Source organism: Musa acuminata, chromosome BXJ1-4, assembly GCF_036884655.1.
Source record: "Musa acuminata AAA Group cultivar baxijiao chromosome BXJ1-4, Cavendish_Baxijiao_AAA, whole genome shotgun sequence".
NCBI classification, from domain to species: domain Eukaryota; kingdom Viridiplantae; phylum Streptophyta; class Magnoliopsida; order Zingiberales; family Musaceae; genus Musa; species Musa acuminata.
The window spans coordinates 16,097,384-16,120,139 of record NC_088330.1 but is presented as its reverse complement, the minus strand read 5'-3'; the positions used below and the strand labels follow the sequence as shown (position 1 = coordinate 16,120,139).

The window sequence follows — 22,756 nt, the reverse complement described above, 5'->3', positions numbered from 1 at the left end:
CATGCTTGAGCCCGAGTACAGTCCCTCGGCCCACAGGCCCAGTCTTTTCCCAAGTCATGCCAGATCGATCCCCGACTTGCGACTCGTCAGTCCTGCTTGAGCCCGAGTACAGGCCCATAGGCCTAGTCTTTATCTGAGTCGCACTAGATCGGTCCCTCGACTTGCGACTCACCAGTCTTTTCCCGAGTCGTGCCAGATCGGTCCCCGACTTACGACTCGTCAGTCTTGCCTAAGCCCGAGTATAGTCCCTCGGCCCACAGGCCTAGTCTTTATTCGAGTCACGCCAGATCAGTCCCCCGACTTGCGACTCGCCAGTCTTTATCCGAGTCGCGCCAAGTCGGTCCCCCGACTTGCGACTCGTCAGTTTTCATGCCTGAGCCCGAGTGCAAACCCTCGGCCCACAAGCCTAGTCTTCATCCGAGTCGCGCCAGATCGGTCCCAAACTTGCGACTCGTCAGTCCTCATGCTTGAGCCCGAGTGCAGACCCTCGGCCCATAGGCCCAGTCTTCATCCTAGTCGTGCAAGATTGGTCCCCGACTTGCGACTTGTCAGTCCTGCCTGAGCTCGTGTACAGTCCCTCAGCCCATAAGCCCAGTCTTCTCCCGAGTCACGCTAGATCGGTCCTTGACTTGTGACTCGTCAGTCCCACCTGAGCCCGAGTATAGTCCCTCGGCCCATAGGCCCAGTCTTTATCCAAGTCACGCCAAATCGGTCCCCCGACTTGCGACTCGCTAGTCTTTATCCGAGTCGCGCCAAGTCGGTCCCCCAACTTGTGACTCGTCAGTTTTCATGCTTGAGCCTGAGTGTAGAACATCGGCCCACAAGCCCAGTCTTCATCCAAGTTGCGCCAGATTGGTCCCTGACCTATGATTCGTCAGTCCTGCCTGAACCCGAGTACAGTCCCTCGGCCCATAAGCCTAGTCCTTTCCTGAGTCGCGCCAGATCGGTCCTCTGACTTGTGACTCGCCAGTCTTTATCCGAGTCGCGCTATATCAGTCCCCTACTTGCTACTCGCTAGTCTTTTCCTGAGTCACGCCAGATCGGTCCTCCAACTTGCCACTAGCCAGTCTTTATCCGAGTCGCGCCAGATCGGTCCCCAACTTGCGACTCGCTAGTCTTTATCCGAGTCGCGCTAGATCGGTCCCCCGACTTGTGACTCGCCAGCCTCAAATATGAGCCCGAGATCAGTTACTTGGCCAACAGGTCTAGTCTCTTCCCGAGTCACACAGCTTGGTACCCTGACCAGTGACTCGCCAACATCATCCTATCTGGGCCCAGTCACCTGACTAACAGTGCCAACCCTTCTCAAAGCACAGGGCGCCGCCCCCCAAATTGCCTCATGACGAGCCAATCCAACTTTCCCTCGCAAGCAATCAACACATCCGCAGCACTCCGACCCAAGCGCGCCCCTTGCCCTCTCGCAAGGACCCCACAACACGCCTCGATGGGAGGGAGAAGTGATAAGGTATATTTTGGGTCCAGGCCACGTCATGATCAATGCCACGCCACGCTACAGCCAAGTTAGCAAGAGCCCCACACGCCGAGCCAAAATCCGTACCAAGGCATGCTCGGTACGTCCCGGGACGACGGCCGCACAAAGGTACCATCTCACCTCTCGAGGATCAGCCGCCACGCCAAACCCGCGTACGACCGACGCTTGTACAGTAGTATAAAAGCACATGGCCGGCATCCAGCCCAGGGGGAGGCAAAAACAAATCAACGCACAACTGACTTGCTCATCGGATGGGCCAAAGTCAGCAATCACCCGACGAGGGCCATCTTTGTAGGAAAGCGGCTGCCCTCGAGCCATGAGCATTCTAACCTTGGAGTCGTCAACTAGCATCTCGATGGCGAGTCGCCAACCGACGTCCGAACCGAGAGACGCCGATCAACATTCCGACGCCAACACCCCGTTTTCGAGGGCTTGACCGACCTTGGCAACCAGCTCAGCTGACCGAAGACTCCCGACATCGACTCGTGGACCAGGCCGTGCTGACTCATCAACCACTGCACATAAGTTCACCAACACTTCCTTCTTGAATTAGGTATTTCAACATAAAAAGCAAGCCAAGTCAGTATCTTTTGCACTAGCAATCCATTAGGGTTCAATCATCAAACTAGAAATTACATGTCCTATTTGTTCATAGTCAAATAGATTGTCCTATAAGAAAATTTAAAGCAGAAATTCCTGTCACAAAAGATAAACAATTCAGTAATGATTAAACATGTTATATTAGATTGTACATAACACTACACCTTAATTAATATTCTGTGGCAACCTCAACTGTTGTGAAAATTGTTTCAAAAGAACAGCAAAGATTGTTTGAAGATATCACAGTCAGCTATAATTCAACTGCTGTGGATCAACAGGAGGTTATACAGATTGTACATGACATGCTCACCCATGAAGGGCTTCGCACATAAAAGAGTTGATGACAAGAAGATGTTAAGCCGGGACAGCAGCTGGTCTGGCTGGAGGAACCCTGTTCTCGACAGGAATCTCCACAAACTCTGAAAGAATTGCTCGGAATTCATCACCAGTCATTGTTTCCTTCTCTAGGAGTCCCTCGACAATCTTATCCATGGCTTCCCGGTTGTTTCTAATGTGACTCAGCGCAATCTCATACGCCTTGTCTGAGATCTGCTTCACAGCAGCATCTATGTCTTCAGCAAGTTTCTCAGACATTGAGTTTCTGGCCATCATTCTCATAATAACATCACCACTTTGTGCTGATGAATCCATTAGTGACCATGGACCGATATCAGACATACCAAATGTCACCACCATCTGCAACAAGAAGAGAAGAAAAACGCAAAAAAAGGATAGCAAAAGTCACGAGATGTTTAAGACCATAGATGCATACTTATAATGAAAAATATTCACCACATTTTCATCTGTCTTAAATCGGTCGTTAATATATATGTCATAGAAGACAATCATCTTGATCAGAGTTCTTAGTTCCTTATAATCATAATTTTATCATGTTCATAGATGTTTTCTGGGCAGACATAATGTCAAACACCAGAACATCTGCCAACAAGGTATCTCCTCCACAAACAGAAAATTCTTTTATGCCATAGAAAAAACACAACTTTAAATAGATCTGTTACAATATCAATATGACGACAGAAGAAAGTAGTTTGTGTGGTACTATGACCATAGTATGTCGTAGTTTGTGTGGTACTATGACCATAGTATGTCAACATGTAGCTTGGGATGATGCAACACATACAAGGAATCAAGCAACAACCACAGAAATTAAAGGGCTTTCAATGCCAAAGAACAGCTCTATATCTCTGTGCCTATCACTTCCCTTTTTCAACTTTTATTCATTTATTAGTAAAGCACAAGTGTAAGAAATAACTAAGGATTTGAGAAGAATTACCGTATTTTGGTGAGGAAGCTTATTATCATTCACCATTTGACGTGCAAGGGATAGCAATTTCTTGATGCTCTGTAAACTGAAAAGTAAGGTAGTAACACTAACCTGTTTGGCCAAGCCAGTAATCTGCTGCAGGTCACCAGCTGCACCAGTGGTCACCTCAGATTCCCCGAAGATAACCTCCTCAGCAGCTCTACCTCCAAGGCCACCAACAATTCTTGCAAAAAGTTGTTGCTTTGAAATCAACGTAGGATCATCCATGGGGATGAACCATGTCAGTCCACGTGCTTGGCCACGTGGAATGAGGGTGACCTTTTGCACAGGATCATGTCCTGGAATTAATGTTCTGCAATTTTGAAATGTCAATTAGGTAAATATGATGCCAAGGTTTTCATGGTCATAGCGAAGAAAACAGCTAAAACCAACTAAAACAGACTGAGAATGACAAAAATACAAACAGCAAAACAGGTTAGGTGATGACTGTTTCCAACAGAAATTTAAGTATCAGTCAAAACTTACACCCCTTGCAAAAGAATATAAGAGGTCCAACATCTTAATTTACACTCCGTTTGACACAACTCTGACATTATGATAACTAAACAGAAACTTCTCAGAGGTAGTTAAATTATAATGCAAAGGTCGAAACCAGAAAACTGTCATACAGTAGTTAATTGTGGTTTCCAATATAGTTGATCCATTGTGAGCATGATCTCACTTCCCTACCATCAAAACATATGTCAAGGAGAGAAAGAACAATGGATCAACATTTTAGAGGAATTCACACTCAAAAGCTTGACTTTCTGGAAGCCTACATATGAAGAGCTACAACAATTAGGTTTAACAGGTAATATCTGCAATCGGGAAAGAAATACCAGAATGATTACACATTGCTAGAAGTGTCAGAAAGGCTCTAAGTTGATTTCAGTTTGTTCATTTTCGAGGGAAAAAAGAAAAAGAAATTGCCAAAGCATTCAGGAACAGGCCACACTGCTTGGTCAGAATTCAACAGAATGACAAAAGACAAAATGAAGAAAAGTAACATAAGAGGCTATTCTCACCCGCAAATTGCATGTCCGACTTCATGATATGCAACCAGACTTTTGCTTTTTCCATCTGTCATTACTGTTCCCTCCATTCCAGCCACAATCCTGTCAATAGAATCATCTATCTCTTTCGATGATATTGCTGTCTTACCACGGTGCCCAGCCAGCATGGCTGCTTCATTCAAAAGATTTGCAAGATCTGCTCCGCTAAAACCAGGAGTCCTCATTGCTATAACATCAAGTGAAACATCACTCTCAAACTTTTTATTGCCAGCATGCACTTTCAGTATTTCTGTGCGTCCCCTAATATCTGGAATATCTACTGTAACCTGCAAATTATAATCTCAATTTCTCAGAACATCAGATCAAAAGAAATCAGCAAATATAACAATTTTGTAGATGCAATGGCTATTAATAATCTAAATTCAATTGTAACAGTCAACGTCTCCACTGCAGATTTTAAAAATATCTGATTAGAAGAAAAAGACTTGCTAAAAACCTGTCTGTCAAATCGCCCAGGTCGAAGCAAAGCAGAATCTAGAATGTCTGCGCGGTTGGTTGCTGCGATCACAATTATACCTGTATTGCCTTCAAAGCCATCCATCTCGGTCAAAAGCTGATTAAGAGTCTGTTCCCTTTCATCATTTCCTCCTCCGATTCCTGTTCCTCTTTGCCTTCCAACAGCATCAATCTCATCAACAAACACAATGCAAGGAGCATTCTCTTTGGCCTTCTTGAAAAGATCACGAACTCGAGAAGCACCAACACCAACAAACATTTCTACAAATTCAGATCCGGAAATTGAGAAAAATGGGACACCTGCCTCACCAGCAATTGCCTTAGCAAGCAAGGTCTTCCCAGTTCCTGGAGGACCAACAAGAAGGACACCTTTAGGGATACGGGCACCCACTGCAGTAAATCTTTCTGGCTTTTTCAGGAACTCGACTACTTCCATGAAGTCTTGTTTTGCTTCATCTACTCCAGCAACATCATCAAAAGTGACCCCTGTGTTAGGTTCCATCTGGAACTTGGCTTTTGATTGGCCAAAGGCAAGGGGAAAGCCAGGGCCTCCGGGTCCACCGAGTCCACCTGATGACCGTCTTGACAAAAGAAACAAGCCTCCTATAAGGATAAGGGGGAAAGCTAAGTTCCCAATCAAATTGAACAAAAGAGATCCAGAGTCCTCCTGAGCATTATGTGCTGCAAAGTCAATGCTCTTCTCTCACAATTTCTGAAGAAGCTCCTGACTGAGACCCGGAAGTTGCACACGGACTCTCTGGATCCGATTACCAAGCTCAGGAGAAACAGCCTCTACAATTGCAATAGTTCCATTCTCAAACAAGTCAACTTTTTTCACCCTATCCTTGTCTAGATACTCTAAGAACCTCGAGTATGACATTCTTGAAGATGATACACCTTGGTCATCAGCATAAGCTTTCCTTGCACCTACTATGGTAGTCAAGCTTAATCCAACATTTCCAAGGAGCAACTTAAGAAATCCTCTTCTTCCTTCACGCTGCTTCTGGTCCAAAGAGGCAGAAATGGAGATTCGCTTAGATAAAACAGAGAGTGAAGGAAGGCCTGCCGAACAAGTGAGATGACTTCCAAAAATCTCCTTTGTAAATCTTGGTCTTGTAGTCAGGCATACTGTTGAAGCTGCCATTATTTCTACCTGAACAGCCACAAGGAAAGAGAAGTCAGATTGATGATAAAAATTTGCTACAACAGAATGAGCTCAAATCAAGTTGATTTTGAATCAACAAACAAAACTGTATGCTCATATGAGAAGGGAGTGAGATACCACGGTGGTGCAAGCAATCCAAGCTTGAACACACTAAGCCTTTACAAGCTTGGCTCAATTAAACCAAGGGCGGGCTTGAGATACCAAGCACAAGTTCAAACATCCATGTTCAGCTCATTATGGTTCAGGAAGTCCATGTTCCACATGGATATACTTTTTGGTTTCTAACTAGAAATTTTGAGGGTGTGGACAGACCCAAACCAATGAAATGGTACCAAAGTTGACTAACCTATGAAAGTAAAGATTAACTCAGCAAAGAAAGTAGGTTTACTGGATCACCATATTTCTAGGGCATCATGTTGTAGCCAATCTATATATTCATATCCCTTTCCATTCAAAACTAGAATCCACATTAAATGCCAAACTACCACATCTCCTTCATAATTCCCAAACTTCTTTTGAAGAATAAAGATGAAGATACTAATTTATAACGAGAAAGAACTGCAAAAAGGTGATCTTTTTCTCTTAAACGCATCAGTCGATAAGCAAGATGACCGCAAAACATTTGCATGATCCAATCCATCGGCAACCTATCGGCACATTCAAGCATGACCTACAACGTAATAAGTGCGAGCGCTCATCACAAGAGACATTACCGTCTTGGAATTTTAGCTCAGAATCCATCAATCCTTTCTGCAACCTTGGCCACCTACATCGTGGCCTTAATATAAACATAACCAAAGAGATGGAATCCTTCAAGAACGCAATTTATTTGACATAATCTACATATCTATCTTAAAGAAAGCCTTTTTTATTCCTTTTCAAGAACAGAAAGTACCGAACGCCGAAAAGGAGGATCGGAAAAGGAAGGCTTAAAGAAGGCTGAAGACAGACTCACCAGCTTCGAAGTGGGTGATCGCTTCTCAATCCCTCTTGGTTGGCGGAGTCGCGACAGGGAAACGAAGGTGGGGATGGAGAGCGAGAGAAAGAGAAGGGGGAGAGGGGCTGGGGGTTCGGTTTAAAGTACAGGAGACAATTCGAAGGGGACTAGGATATTTCTTTGTTGTGCGAGACAGAAGAGGGAAGAAGCGATGTCAATGCGGGTTGGGATACGTGGCAAGCACCGTCGCCACGATAACTCAATTCCCCATATTTTTCTGGTCACACGAGCCTACACGCGATCTTGATTCTCACCTCCCAACATTTCTTTTTCCTATATATATATTTTTATCGGTCGATTTCCATCCAAAAGAAAACCACAGTTTTTTTTTAAAAAAAATTAAAAATATATCTTTTTTATTTTCCTTATATGATATTCTTATTTCTTGTAATATTCGTAATACCTCTATGTTATTGTCCGATGTTTTTGTTCATCGTTATTGCTGTTTAGACTCTCGTTCGTAGTCATCGAGAAGTCATTAAGTCCTCGCCTTGAGGCCCTCCCTTCTTGATGACTCTACTACTAACCTCCAATAATGGTTTAGCCATTTGCCTCCTCTCAGTGTCAGCACTGACCCCATCCTCCATTGCCATTAGTGCGATGCTCGTCTTCAACACCAATGTCACAAAGTCCTCGATATGGAACATGTGCTTCTACATTGTTCGTAGGAGCATGAAATAATACTGTCTCGGGTGGAGCTTCTCACATCGAACTCCATTATGTCAACATCACACCGGAAAAAGTATGTAATGTCCTTCCACAACACATTATTATGGACTTAGTTGATTTTTTTAAAATCGTGTAGCACTCTTACATGTTCATTCACAAAGGTTTAGCTTCTCTATAACCTTTTTCGGTCCTATAAACCTTATCTACAAAAGAAAAAATGGGTTAGAAAAAATATTTAATCATAAGTAGACAGTTTAACAAATATTTGATAAACAATATAAATTACAAATATATACTTTACAAGCTCTGAAGAGACAGGTGACCAAAGATCCAAGATGGTTTAATTGCTAGTCATAGGTGTCTTGCAAGCCAATCATGTGAGTGATGATAAATGTGACTTGACATACAATCTTTTTGTTTATTATATTTTGACATTTTATAACTTTATATTGATTGTTGCATATACACATGTATATATTGTGATGTCATTGGAGCTATGCAATGGGAATCGGATCGTGATAAGATCACGATAATGAGACCGATTCACCTTTAAATATAGACTCTAAATAATCTCGGTCATATGTTACTGGAGACATATATCGAGATAATCTGATAAACTGGTGTGTTGTATACCCGTTCATATGATGGATATAGCCGGTCTCATAGTTGCTTATGTGGGGACACTAGGGATATAATACAAGTACTCATTGGAGAATGAGTTCACCGATTGATCCGCTTACAGAATGCTGGATGGTTGATGATGCCTTATTGTCAAACAGTAATTCCATAGTCCCAGTAGTGTATCTAGTTCTTAGACTTGAGACACCAAGGATATCCTATATAAGTACTCCATTCTTTGATACCGGACTTATAGGTTTGGAGGTTTTAGATCTAGCACAATCGGTCATCGAGAGTGGTAGCCAACCTTATGAGGACTATTGAGTGTCGATAGAGGATCATACACTCTCGGTGTCATGAGAGGAATATTCTATGTGTTCTTGCTCAGACAATTCCTTGGCCAAGGTCATTCAGATTGAGAGAGAAAGAGTTCTCCGGGAGAATCGATTAGAGCGAGACTCGAGCAAAAACCATATGGGTCTGACAGCACCATGTCCCCCGGTATACGATTTTTGGGATATTAGATGGATGAGGGACTATATGTATACGATAACTAAGGATAGATAGGTCCAATGGATTGGATTCTCCTATATCGTTTGGGGATTGCGGCATAGTGGTCTAGTACGTCTATAGTCGATAAGTCGAGTGAATTATTATGGAGATAATAATTTACTAAACCAGAAGGAGTTTAATAGGTATGACTTATGACTAGCTCGATATTAGGCCTAGAAGATCACATACATATGGTAGGCATTGCAATGAGCAGAGATTCAGATATGAGATATTCGTCGGAGCCCCTATCTTATTGGATATATAATAAGCCCCAAAATTATTGGATCCTATAGATGAGATCCAATAAGAGCTAATGAGAGATTATTATTAGATAGAGATCCACTAATCTAAAAGGCTTGGGTGGTTAGATGAACATTCAATACCTAATAGGGCAAGATCTATTAGGGTTAAGTTGATAAGGGATCTCTATAAATAGGAGGGAACCAATGGTTCAAAGGTTAGAGCTTTTTTGGGTTTTATCTCCTATTTTCCTCCCCTTCTCCTCCTCAGATAGCAAGCTTGGAGTTTTGAGGAGTATCATCGCAGCCCTGCTATGTGGATCATCGCTAGAGAGGAGGACGCTTGACCTCCTTCACCCTCTCCTACAAATCTGTAGGGATTCCAAGATATACGATCTCCCTAGGTAACATAATATTTTATATACGTAGGTTTAAGTTTCACGGATTTTACACACCAATCTTCGCATGATGACGAAAACATCTTTGGGAAATTAGGGATTTTATTTTTAATGTTCTTCCGCTCCTAGATTTTTCTATAGTGGTATCAGAGCTAGGTTGTTCATGTGAAAGATTGGTTTTGAACTGCATGTGTTGTATTTTGGAGAAGTTTTTGACATCAAAATCGTTGATGCAAAAGCGAGAAAGGATAGCAACTATTGCTAGCCTTGTTGCCCTCGTAGATGGCAGCCATCTATGTGCATGCAGCCGCATGCAGTGATAGCCATAAGGGAGGCGGCCACAAGCAGGCAGCACAACCCCAGCGCACGCTCAGGTGCTACACCTGCAGTAGTTGGCTAGCAGCCTACTTGCAGTAGGCCTACAACCGGCGGGGGGCTGGCAGCCCATGAGTGCCCCACCAGCGGGCACAACACCCATAGGGGCAACGTCGCTCGCAAGCGACCTGCCCGCAAGGGCGAGCCGCGTGCGGGTGGCACAGCGCTCGCAAGAGAGGTCGTCGCTCGCAAGCGTGGTACCTGCGGGCATTGCACCCGCGGGGGCGCCCACCTGTAGGGGCGACGCCCTTTGCTAGTCATAGGTGCCCAGTAAGCCAATCACGTGAGTGATGGCACGTGTGACTTGACACGGAATCTTTTTGCTTATTATAGTTTGGCATTTATCACTTTATATTGACTATTGCATATATGCATGTATATATTATGATGTCCTTAGATCTGTTCAATAGAAATCGGATCGTGATGAGATCATGATAATGAGACCGATTCGCCTTTAAACATAGATCCTAAATAATCCCGATCATAGGTTACTTGAAAAGGACATCGAGATAACCGGACAGACTGGTGTGCTGTATACCCGTCCATATGATGGATGCAGCTAGTCTCATAGCTGCTCATGTAGGGACACTAGGGATACAGTACAGGTGCTTATTAGAGAATGAGTTCACTGATTGATTCGCTTATGGAATGCTGGATGGTTGATGATACTTTATTGTCAAACAATGATTCCGTAGTCCTAGTGGTGTATTTGGTCCTTAGACTTGAGACACCAAGGAGGTCCTGTATGAGTGCTCCATTCTTTGATACTTGACTTATAGGTTTAGATGTCCCAGATCTTGTACAGCCAGTCATTGGGAGTGGTAGTCAACCTTACGAGGGCTAGTGAGTATTGATAAAGGATCATCCACTCTCGGTGTCATGAGAGGAATATCCCATATGTTCTTGCTCAGACAAATTCCTAGCCAAGGTCATTCGGATTGAGAGAGAAAGAGTTCTCCGGGAGAATCCGATTAGAGCAAGACTCGAGTAGAAACCGTATGGGTCTGATAGCACCATGCCCGGTATACGGTCTCTGGGATATTAGATGGATGAGGGACTATAGGTACACGATAACTGAGGACAGATAGATCCAATGGATTGGATTCCCCTTTATCGTCTAGGGACTGCGGCGTAGTGGCCTAGTACGTCCGCAGTGCTAGTCATATGTGCCCAGCAAGCCAATCACGTGAGTGATGGCACGTGTGACTTGATACATAATCTTTTTGCTTATTATATTTTGGCGTATATCACTTTATAACTATTGCATAAATGCATATATATATTGTGATGTCCTTGGATTTGTGCAATGGGAATCGGATCGTGATGAGATTTGATGAGGCAATCAGATCTTATGACTTCGTTAAGAACGAAGATGAGTCTTGTGTGTACAGGAAGGTAAGTGGGAGCGCTATCACCTTTTTGGTGTTATATATGGATGACATCCTGATCATTGGGAATGACGTAGGAATGCTATACATAGTAAAGGCTTGGTTATCTAGACACTTCTCCATGATGGACTTAGGGGAAGCATCCTATATCTTGGGGATTAGAATCTATAAAGATAGATCCAAGAGGATGCTTAGCTTTTCCTAGTCCAGGTACATAGAAACCATTGTCAAAAGGTTTGGCATGAAAAATTCCAAGAGAGGTCTCATAAAGATAAGACATGGGATATCGCTTTCTACGAGTATGTCCCCAAAGACTCCAAAAGAAAGGGTGAACATGGATATGATACCTTATGCCTAAGCAATAGGGTTTATCATGTATGTCATGCTATGTACTAGGCCTGATATAACGCATGCTCTGAGTGTCACGAGCAGGTATTAGGCGGATCCAAGGTTGGAGCACTGGAAAGCAGTAAAGTGTATCCTTAAGTACTTGAGAAGGACTAAGGATCAAGTTTTCAGTCTAATGTCGATGATAGCAAGTCGAATTCTGGGTATGTGTACACCTTGAATGGAGGAGTAGTGTGCTGCATCAGATGTAGCAAAGGAGGGGGTCTGGTTGAAGAAGTTCATCACAGATTTGGGAGTCGTGCCAGGTAGCAAGGAGCCGATCTCCTTATATTGCGACAACAACGGGACGATTGCTCAAGCAAAGGAACCTAGGTCTCATCAGAAATCTAACCATGTTCTGAGGAGGTTCCACCTTATCAGAGAGATCGTAACCCGAGTAGATGTAGCAATGGAAAGAGTTTCATCCGAAGATAACATTGCAGATCCACTAACAAAGTCGTTGTCTCAGATTGTCTTTGAGTGTCACAGGGGTCTGATGGGGATCAGACACATAGGTGATTGGCTTTAGGTCAAGTGGGAGATTGCTAGTCATAGGTGCCCAATAAGCCAATCACGTGAGTGATGGCACGTGTGACTTGATACAAAATCTTTTTGCTTATTATATTTTGGCATATATCACTATATAACTATTGTATATATGCACATATATATTGTGATGTCCTTGGATTTGTGCAATGGGAATCGGATCGTGATAAGATAACAAAAATGAGATCGATTCACCTTTAAACACATATCGTAAATAATCCCGGTTATAGGTTACTCGAGAGGGACATCGTGATAACCGGACAGACTAGTGTGCTATATACCCGTCCATATGATGGATGCAGTTGGCCTCATAGCTGCTCATGTAGGAACACTAGGGATACAGTACAGGTGCTTATTGGAGAATGAGTTCACGGATTGATCCGCTTACGAAATGTTGGATGGTTGATGATGCCTTATTGTTATATAGCGATTCCGTAGTCCTAGTGGTATATCTGGTCCTTAGACTTGAGACACCAAGGATGTCCTGTATGAGTGCTACACTCTTTGATACTAGACTTATAGGTTTGGCTATCCCAGATCTAGTATAGCTAGTCATTAGGAGTATTAGTCGACCTTACGAGGGCTATTGAGTGTCGATAGAGGATCATCCACTCTCGGCGTCATGAGAGGAATATCCCATGTGTTCTTGCTCAGACAAATCCCTAGCCAAGGTCATTCGGGTTGAGAGAGAAAGAGTTCTCCGGAAGAATCCGATTAGAGCGAGACTCGAGTAGAAACCGTATGGGTCTAACAACACCATGCTCGATATATGGTCTCTGGGATATTAGATGGATGGGGGACTATAGGTACATGGTAACTGAGGACAGACAGGTCCAATGGATTGGATTCCCCTGTATCGTCTGGGGACTACGGCGTAGTGGCCTAGTACGTCCGTAGTCGATGAGTCGAGTGAATTATTACAGAGATAATAATTCACTGAGTTAGAAGGAGTTCTGATAGGTATGACCCACGGCCAGCTCGATATTGGGCCTAGAGGGTCACACACATATGGTAGGCATTACGATTAGTAGAGGTTCGGATATGAGATATCCGACGGAGCCCTTGTCTTATTGGATGCAGATCCAATACCCACTAGGGAAGGACCCATTAGAGTTTGACACGGGATCTCTATAAATAGGAGGGATTCACAGCCTTATAGGCTAGAGTCTTTGCTTGCCTTTCCTATTCTCCTCTCCCTCTCCACCTCAGAGTAGGCCTGGACTTTTGAGGAGCGTCGTCGCAACCCTGCTGTGTGGATCACCGCTAGAGAGGAGGACGCTTGACCTCATTCACCCTCTCCTAAGGATCTGCAAGGAAACAGGGATATACGATCTCCCTAGGTAACAAAATCTCTATACACAGTTTTGTGTTTTGCGAATTTTTGCGCACCAATCTTCGCACGACTAGGAACATCTTTTTGGGAATCGGGGATTTTTGTTTTCTTGTTCTTCCGCTGCGCATATGATGTCGCCCCCAATGATTTCCCAACAGTGGTATCAGAGCCAGGTTGTTCGTGCGAATGATTGGTTTTGAATTACGTGTGTTGTGTTTAGGAAGAATATTGACGTCAAAATCGTTGACGCAAAAGTGAGAAAGGGCAGCAACAGTTGCTGCCCTCGATCTGCTTGCCTGCAGCCACATGCAGCGGCAGCCGCAGCCGCAGCCAGGCAGCACAGCGCCGGCGCATGCGCAAGCGCTGTGCCTGCAGCAGCCGGTCGGCGGTCTGCTTGCAGCAGGCTTGCTGTTGGCGAGGCTGGCAGCCCACGGGCAGAGGTGCCGCAGGGCAGCGGCGCATGCCGCCGCTGCTCCCGCGGGCGAAACCCCCCCCACAGGGGCGGCCTCCCGGCGGGACAGCACCGCCTGCGGAGGCAGCGACGCCCGAAGGGGGAGCCCACCTGCAGCGGCAGCGCCGCCAGCGTGCGTGCCGCCTGCAGGCGAGGGCAGCGCCCTCGCCCCGCCGCACAGGTCGCCGCCAACAGGGTGGTGGCGGCGGCAGCGGTAGCAGAAAGAGGGAATTAGGGATTTGGGCAAAAAGATAGTTTTGCCCCTGTGAATTTGAGAAATTCCAGTTTCTGTCTTTTGTCCAAATTATGAAAATACCCATAGGAATTGAGAAATTCCCTACATGTCCCTGATTTCAGAAAAATATTAATTAATTAAAAGGTTTAGTTGATTATTATTTTTATTATCTAGTAGTCCTACATGATGATGATTATTTATACATGTGATGTATGATGTGTGGACGGATGATCATGGACCGTGTGATGTGTGTACTTGTGATTATTATTATTGAGGTCTACGAACCTCCATTATATTTCTCGTTTATTGTCGGGCCTGCGTGCCTATGATTAAGTTGTAATCACATGAGGAGGCGCAGCGGGAGCGTGGATGCGACAGCGGGACCCACGAGACGGACGATCGTGATGCATGGAGATGCATCAAGATGTCGACGGAACCGATGAGGACGAGATGGACGATCACAGGGCATGGAGATGCACCGTTGCACACATAGATCTTGATGTGAGTGATTAGGCCTACTGGCTCGGGCCTAATCATATTAGGTTGTGGTCCATGATCATCTGGTGTGATTGCTTATACACATACTAGATATGTATATATATTTGCATGCGATGTAGATATATATTAAATATGTATATGTGTGACATGTCATATTAGGAGACCAAATCATAGAAACATCTCTCGATAATATTAAGTCGGTAAACGTGAGGCAATTAGATTGACCCACGTGGCCTTCCATCGTTATGAGTAGGAACCGAATCCTGGTGTAGGTTGAGTTGGTCGAGTCCCTCGAGACTCATCTATATCGCGATTTGCTATCTTGCTTACGACATAGAGATGTCACCGGTGACCTGAGGGCATGGTATGCTTGGTCGAGTCCCTCGAGGGTATATCATCAAATCAGACACATCTTGTAACGAAGGTGTTGACTTAACCGAGCATCATGGTTGGTCGAGTCCCTCGAGGCCATGGTGATTCGGAGGCCGAATAGGACGGGAATCACAAGGAGTTGTGATCGGCAAGAGTTGCCTACCTTTTAGGCTTAGTGTGATTGGTCGAGTCCCTCGAGGTTACACTAAGACGCTGATTGGATCCTGATCCCCACTAGAAGTCTGTCGGAGACTTCCGTTTCACGTGCTGAGGGTGTCGCGTGACTCGTTAGTAAAATAGTGGGAGCATATTAAGATAGAAGTCCATATCTTGATAGTTTATTTCTTGCAAAATCTGCATGTTATACATTTCTACTACATCTTTATTTTCAGAAAATGTCGCTTTCAAATCCCTTACGTGGCATACTTGATGTCAACCGCCTCACTGGTCCAAATTATACGGATTGGCTCCGTAACTTGAGAATTGTTCTCACAGCGGAGAAAATCGTGTACGTCCTTGATATAGTGATGCCTACGCCCGAAGAAGGGGCAAGCGAGGATGAGATCGCTCGCTACGTGAAGTACATTGATGACTCCACTCTTGCTCAGTGCTATATGTTGGGCTCTATGACTCCAGAGTTACAGAGACAACATGAAAAGATGGATGCCAGATCCATTCTCCTACATGTCCGCAAATTGTTTGAGGAACAGGGAAGGACTCAACGATATGAGATATCCAAGAGCCTTTTCCGCGCTAGGATGACTGAGGGGACACCGGTTCAGAACCATGTCCTAAAGATGATTGAGTGGATAGAGAAACTCACAGGTCTAGGAATGGTCCTAGAGGATAACTTGTGTGTGGACATTGTGCTTCAGTCCCTACCAGATTCCTTTTCACAGTTCATAATGAATTTTAATATGAACAAGCTTGAGGTGACTCTCCCAGAGCTCCTCAATATGTTGAGGGAGGCAGAGAGTACTATTAAGAAAGAGAAGCCAGTTCTCTACACTGGTGAGACCAGAAAGAAAAGGAAAGCAGAAAGGTCCCTTAAGAAGGGAAAGGGCAAGGGCAAACAAGGTAAAGCAAAGGTTGCTAAGAAAGACCCAGCAAAGGACAAAGGCCAGTGCTTCCACTGTGGTAAAGATGGGCATTGGAAGAGAAACTGCAAAGAGTACCTTGCAGAAAGGGCGAAACAAAAGCTTGATGAAGCTTCAGGTACATTAATGATCAGTCTCCATTTGTCAGACTCTTATGATAACACATGGGTATTGGATACCAGTAGTGCTTATCATATATGCAATTCGTTGCAGGTTCTGGCAAGGCCTAGGAGACTAGAGAGAGGCGAGATGGACCTCAAGATGGGTAATGGAGCAAAAGTTGTTGTATTAGCTGTTGGCGAGGTCGCCCTACATCTGCCTAGTGGAGCTTTTATTGCATTAGATGCATGTTATTTTGTTCCTTCTATTATCAAAAACATTATCTCCATTTCATGTTTAACAGTTAGTGGATATAAATTTGTTTTTGAGAACAATGGTTATTCGATATTATTAGATGATAAGATCATCACGAAAGGAACATTGCATAATGGTTTATTTATGTTAGACACCACTCCACATATCATGAATGTAAATGTGTCCAAAAGGAAATGAGATGAGTTGAACAGTGCATACCTGTGGCATTGTAGGCTAGGTCACATCCATGAAAGAAGGATTCAAAAGTTGCTAAATAATGGATATCTAGATCCATTCGACTATGTGTCTTATGCAACTTGTGAGCCTTGCATTCGTGGAAAACTGACCAACTCTCCATTTAGTGGAATTGGAGAGAGAGCCAATGAGTTGTTGGAACTCATACATAGTGATGTATGTGGACCCATGTCAACTCATGCCATTGGAGGTTACTCCTACTTCATTACATTTACTGATGATTTCTCAAGGTATGGATATGTGTACTTAATGAAGTACAAGTCCGAGGCCTTTGAGAAATTCAGAGAGTATAAGAATGAGGTGGAGAACTAGACTGGAAAGAGTATCAAAACTCTTCAATCAGATCGAGGAGGTGAGTACTTAAGTACAGAGTTTACTCAGTTCCTCAAGGACCATGGGATATTATCTCAATGAACACCTCCTTACACACCTCAGCTCAATGGTGTCTCTGAAAGGAGAAATCGTACATTATTAGATATGGTACGGTCCATGATGAGTTTCGCTGACCTACCCATCTCATTCTGGGGATATGCCCTAGAAACCGCAGCTTACCTTCTGAACAGAGTTCTAACTAAGTCGGTAGTGTCTACACCATATGAGATATGGAAAGGGAAGAAGCCTGATCTTAAGGTTGTTAAGATTTGGGGCTGCCCAGCCCACGTTAAAAGACACAACCCCGATAAGTTAGAATCAAGGACAGAGCAATGCAAATTTGTGGGATATCCCAAGGAAACTTGTGGGTATTATTTCTATCATCTCGAGGACCAAAAGGTCTTTATAGCTAAGAGAGCAGTGTTCCTTGAGAAGGAACATATTCTTGGCGGAGACAGTGGGAGAATGATAGAGTTGAGCGAAGTTAGAGAACCAAGCTCAAGCACCACTCTACAGCCCGAGTCTGTTCAGGTACCTAATACACAAGTTTCAACTTTACGCAGGTCTGATAGAGTATCTCATGTTAGGATCGGAGCGGCACTAAGAGGGGGGGGTGAATTAGTGCAGCGGATTAAAACTTCGATTTTAACAAGATCTTTCGTACGATAAGAACGGAACTTGAAAAGTTTAACTTGAAAGCGTATTCTTAAAATTGCGCAGCAAGGGTAATAAGGAACTAAAGCAGTAAGAAGATTTGCAGTAATGTAAATGACAATAATGAAATGCAAACCAGAGATTACGCCGATTTTAGAGTGGTTCGGTCAAATGACCTACTCCACTTGCGAGGCCCCTCTTCGATGAGGCTCCCACCTTCCACTAGCAAATCTCTTGAAATGGAAGGGTAAACACCCCTCTTACAACCTTTTACAAGCAGCTCAACCTCTTACAAATTTTCAATAAGAAAGAAGGAGGAGAACTCTCTAGCAAATTGAAAACAAGACTTGCTAAGACTTTCTAAGACTTTTCTCTCAATCAAATGCTTCTCAAAAGTTGTAACCTCAGCTGAGATTTGAGGGGTATTTATAGGCCTCAAGAGGATTCAAATTTGGGCTCCAAAATTTGAATTCTCTTTAGGTTCCCGAATGCTGGAGGTGCCACCGCCCAGCCAGGCGGTGCCACCGCCCAGCGCTCGGGTGCTGGACGGTGCAACCGCCCAGCCAAGGAGGTGTCACCGCCCAGCTCTCTGGTGCTGGGCGGTGCCACCGCCCAGCCAGGCGGTGCCACCGCCTGGCACTCCGATTTCACTGGTTTGGCTTAATTTTAGCCCAAACCATATCTGACTTTGGGCCCAGTTGGCCCCTAACCAGGATATAGGATTATCTCTTAATCCTAATCCTAATTACAAGTGAACTACATAACAAAAACACATCCTAAGCAAGCTTTCAACCGCGAACGTCGAGTCTTACTTCGGCAAGCTTTCCGACGAACTTCTTCCGACGGACTCCCATCAAGCTCCCGATCTTGTGATGACTTTAACGAGTAGCCGAGCCTTCTCGGTGATCTCCGTGAACCTCCGATGATCTCTTCGGCGAACTTCCGAAAATTTCGATAGGTTCCCGATTTCTTCTCGGTTGGTTCCGGCAGCATCTCCGACGATTCTTCGGACTCTTAAACGTCCATCGATCTTGACTCCGGTTCTCTTGCTTTGTGTTTTCTGGTTATCGTAGTTAATCCTGCACACTTAACTCAATAATATGGATTAGATCAATTAACCCATCAATTGATTTCATCATCAAAATCCGAGTTCAACATCTCATCCTCCTGAGAGATATGTGGGACATATTAGAGGAGAGGATGCTGAGAATATTGATCCTCAGACCTACGAGGAGGCTATTATGAGTATAGACTCCGGGAAGTGGCAAGAAGCCATGAATTCTGAGATGGATTCTATGTACTCCAATAAGGTTTGGAACCTAGTTGATGCGCCCGAAGGTATTGTACCCATCGGTTGCAAGTGGATCTTTAAGAAAAAGATCGGAGTAGATGGAAAGGTAGAGACCTATAAAGCAAGGCTAGTGGCTAAAGGGTATCATCAAAGGCAAGGTGTTGACTACGACGAAACCTTCTCACCCGTAGCAATGCTAAAATCCATCAGAATTCTATTGGCTATTGCAGCACACTATGATTATGAGATCTGGCAGATGGATGTGAAAACCGCATTCCTCAATGGGAACCTCGAGGAGGAGGTGTATATGATGCAACCTGAGGGATTCGTGTCCAAGAACTGCCCAGATAAAGTGTGTAGGTTGCTTAAATCCATTTATGGACTAAAGCAAGCTTCCCGAAGTTGGAACATAAGATTTGATGAGTCAATCAGATCTTATGACTTCGTTAAGAACGAAGATGAGCCTTGTGTGTACAGGAAGGTAAGTGGGAGCGCTATCACCTTTTTGGTGTTATATGTGGATGACATCCTCATCATTGGGAATGACGTAGGAATGCTATCCACAGTAAAGACTTGGTTATCTAGACACTTCTCCATAAAGGACTTAGGGGAAGCATCCTATATCTTGGGGATTAGAATCTATAGAGATAGATCCAAGAGGATGCTTGGCTTGTCCCAGTCCAGGTACATAGAAACCATTGTCAAAAAGGTTTGACATGGAAAACTCCAGAAGAAAGGGCAAACATGAATATGATACCTTATGCCTCAGCAATAGGGTCTATCATGTATGCCATGCTATGTACTAGGCCTGATATAGCGCATGCTCTGAGTGTCACGAGCATGTATCAGGCGGATCCAGGCTTGGAGCACTGGAAAGCAGTAAAGTGTATCCTTAAGTACTTGAGAAGGACTAAGGATCTTTTACTAGTATATGGAGGTAATAGCCTTAAGGTTGAAGGCTTCACTGACTCAAGTTTTCAGTCTGATGTCAATGATAGCAAGTCGAATTCAGGGTATGTGTACACCTTGAATGGAGGAGCAGTGTACTGGAAGAGTTCCAAGCAAGATACCACTGCTGACTCGACCACAAAGGCGGAGTACATTGCTGCATCGGATGCAGCAAAGGAGGGAGTCTGGGTGAAGAAGTGCATCACAGATTTGGGAGTCGATACAGATAGCGACAAGTCAACTTCCTATATTGCGACAACTATGAGGTGATTACTCAAATAAGGGAACCTGGGTCTCATCAGAAGTGTTCTGAGGAGGTTCCAGCTTATAAGAGGGATCGTAACCCGAGGAGATGTAGCAGTGGAAAGAGTTCCATCCGAAGATAACATTGTAGATCCACTGACAAAGCCATTGTCTCAGATTGTCTTTGAGCGTCACAGGAGTCTGATGCGGATCAGACACATAGGTGATTGGCTTTAGGTCAAGTGGGAGATTGCTAGTCATATGTGCCCAGCAAGCCAATCACGTGAGTGATGGCACGTGTGACTTGATACATAATCTTTTTGCTTATTATATTTTGGCGTATATCACTTTATAACTATTGCATAAATGCATATATATATATTGTGATGTCCTTGGATTTGTGCAATGGGAATCGGATCGTGATGAGATCACGATAATGAGATCGATTCACCTTTAAACACATATCCTAAATAATCCCAGTCATAGGTTACTCGAGAGGGACATCGTGATAACCGGATAGACTGGTGTGTTGTATACCCGTCCATATGATGGATGCAGCTGGTCTCATAGCTGCTCGTGTAGGGACACTAGGGATACAGTACAGGTGCTCATTGGAGAATGAGTTCACTGATTGATCCGCTTACGGAATGCTGGATGGTTGATGATGCCTTATTGTCAGACAGCGATTTCGTAGTCCTAGTGGTGTATCTGGTCCTTAGACTTGAGACACCAAGGATGTCCTGTATGAGTGCTCCACACTTTGATACCAAACTTATAGGTTTGGCTGTCCCCAGATCTAGTACAGTTGGTCATTGGGAGTGGTAGTCGACCTTACGAGGGCTATTGAGTGTCAATAGAGGATCATCAACTCTTGGCGTCATGAGAGGAATATCCTATGTGTTCTTGCTCAGACAAATCCCTGGCCAGGGTCATTCGGGTTGAGAGAGAAAGAGTTCTCCGGGAGAATCCGATTAGAGCAAGACTCAAGTAGAAACCGTATGGGTCTGACAGCACCATGCTCGATATACGGTCTTTGGGATATTAGATGGATGAGGAACTATAGGTACATGGTAACTGAGGACAGACAGGTCCAATGGATTGGATTCCCCTGTATCGTTTGGGGACTACGGCGTAGTGGCCTAGTATGTCCGTAGTCGATGAGTCGAGTGAATTATTACAGAGATAATAATTCACTGAGTTAGAAGGAGTTCTGATAGGTATGACTCACGGCCAGCTCGATATTGGGCCTAGAGGGTCACACACATATGGTAGGCATTGCGATGAGTAGAGGTTCGGATATGAGATATCCGACGGAGCCCTTGTCTTATTGGATGCAGATCCAATACCCACTAGGGAAGGACCCATTAGGGTTTGACACGGGATCTCTATAAATATGAGGGATTCACAGCCTCATAGGCTAGAGTCTTTGCTTGCCTTTCCTATTCTCCTCTCCCTCTCCACCTCAGAGTAGGCCTGGAGTTTTGAGGAGCGTCGTCGCAACCTTGCTGTGTGGATCACCGCTAGAGAGGAGGACGCTTGACCTCCTTCACCCTCTCCTAAGGATCTGCAAGGAAATAGGGATATACGATCTCCCTAGGTAACACAATCTCTATACGCAGTTTTGTGTTTTGCGGATTTTTGCGCACCAATCTTCGCACGACGACGAACATCTTTTTGGGAATCGGGGATTTTTGTTTTCTTGTTCTTCCGCTGCGCATATGATGTCGCCCCCAATGATTTCCCAACATGCAGTTGATGAGTCGAGTGAATTATTATGAAGATAATAATTCACTAAGCTAGAAGGAGTTCTGACAGGTATGACTCACGGCCAGCTCGATATTGGGCCTAGAGGGTCACACACATATGGTAGGCATTGCGATGAGTAGAGGTTTGAATATGAGATATCCGTCGGACCCCCATCTTATTGGATATCCAATAAGCCCCTGAATTATTGGATCCCAAGGACGAGATCCAATAAAAGCTCATAAAAGATTATTGGATAGAGATCCATTAATCTAAGAGGCTTGGGTAGTTGGATGAAGATCCAATACCCAATAAGGGAGGATCCATTAGGGTTAAGTTGATTGGGGACCTCTATAAATAGGAGGGATTCAATGGTTCATAGGCTAGAGCCTTTGCTTGCCTCTCCTATTCTCCTCCCCCTCTCCACCTCAGAGTGGGCCTGGAGTTTTGAGGAGCATCGTTGTAGCCCTATTGTGTGGATCACCGCTAGAGAGGAGGGCGCTTGACCTCCTTCACCCTCTCCTAGAGATCTGTAGGGAAACAGGGATATACGATCTCCCTAGGTAACACAATCTATTCTATACGCAGTTTTAAGTTTTGCAGATTTTTATACACCAATCTTCACACGAAC

General features: G+C 44.4%; 1 protein-coding gene across 1 annotated transcript; it reads right to left on the bottom strand.

Moving 5' to 3' along the window:
- Nucleotides 1-2,208: 2,208 nt before the first annotated feature.
- On the bottom strand, nucleotides 2,209-7,213 carry LOC135649740 (ATP-dependent zinc metalloprotease FTSH 2, chloroplastic). Its single transcript, XM_065168474.1, has 5 exons — nucleotides 7,066-7,213; nucleotides 4,926-6,098; nucleotides 4,442-4,755; nucleotides 3,489-3,729; nucleotides 2,209-2,788 (listed from the first exon to the last, which is right to left on the bottom strand). The coding sequence occupies exons 2-5, from the start codon at nucleotides 5,445-5,447 to the stop codon at nucleotides 2,447-2,449; spliced, it is 1,419 nt and encodes a 472-aa protein (XP_065024546.1). The 5' UTR covers nucleotides 5,448-6,098; nucleotides 7,066-7,213; the 3' UTR covers nucleotides 2,209-2,446.
- Nucleotides 7,214-22,756: the final 15,543 nt, after the last annotated feature.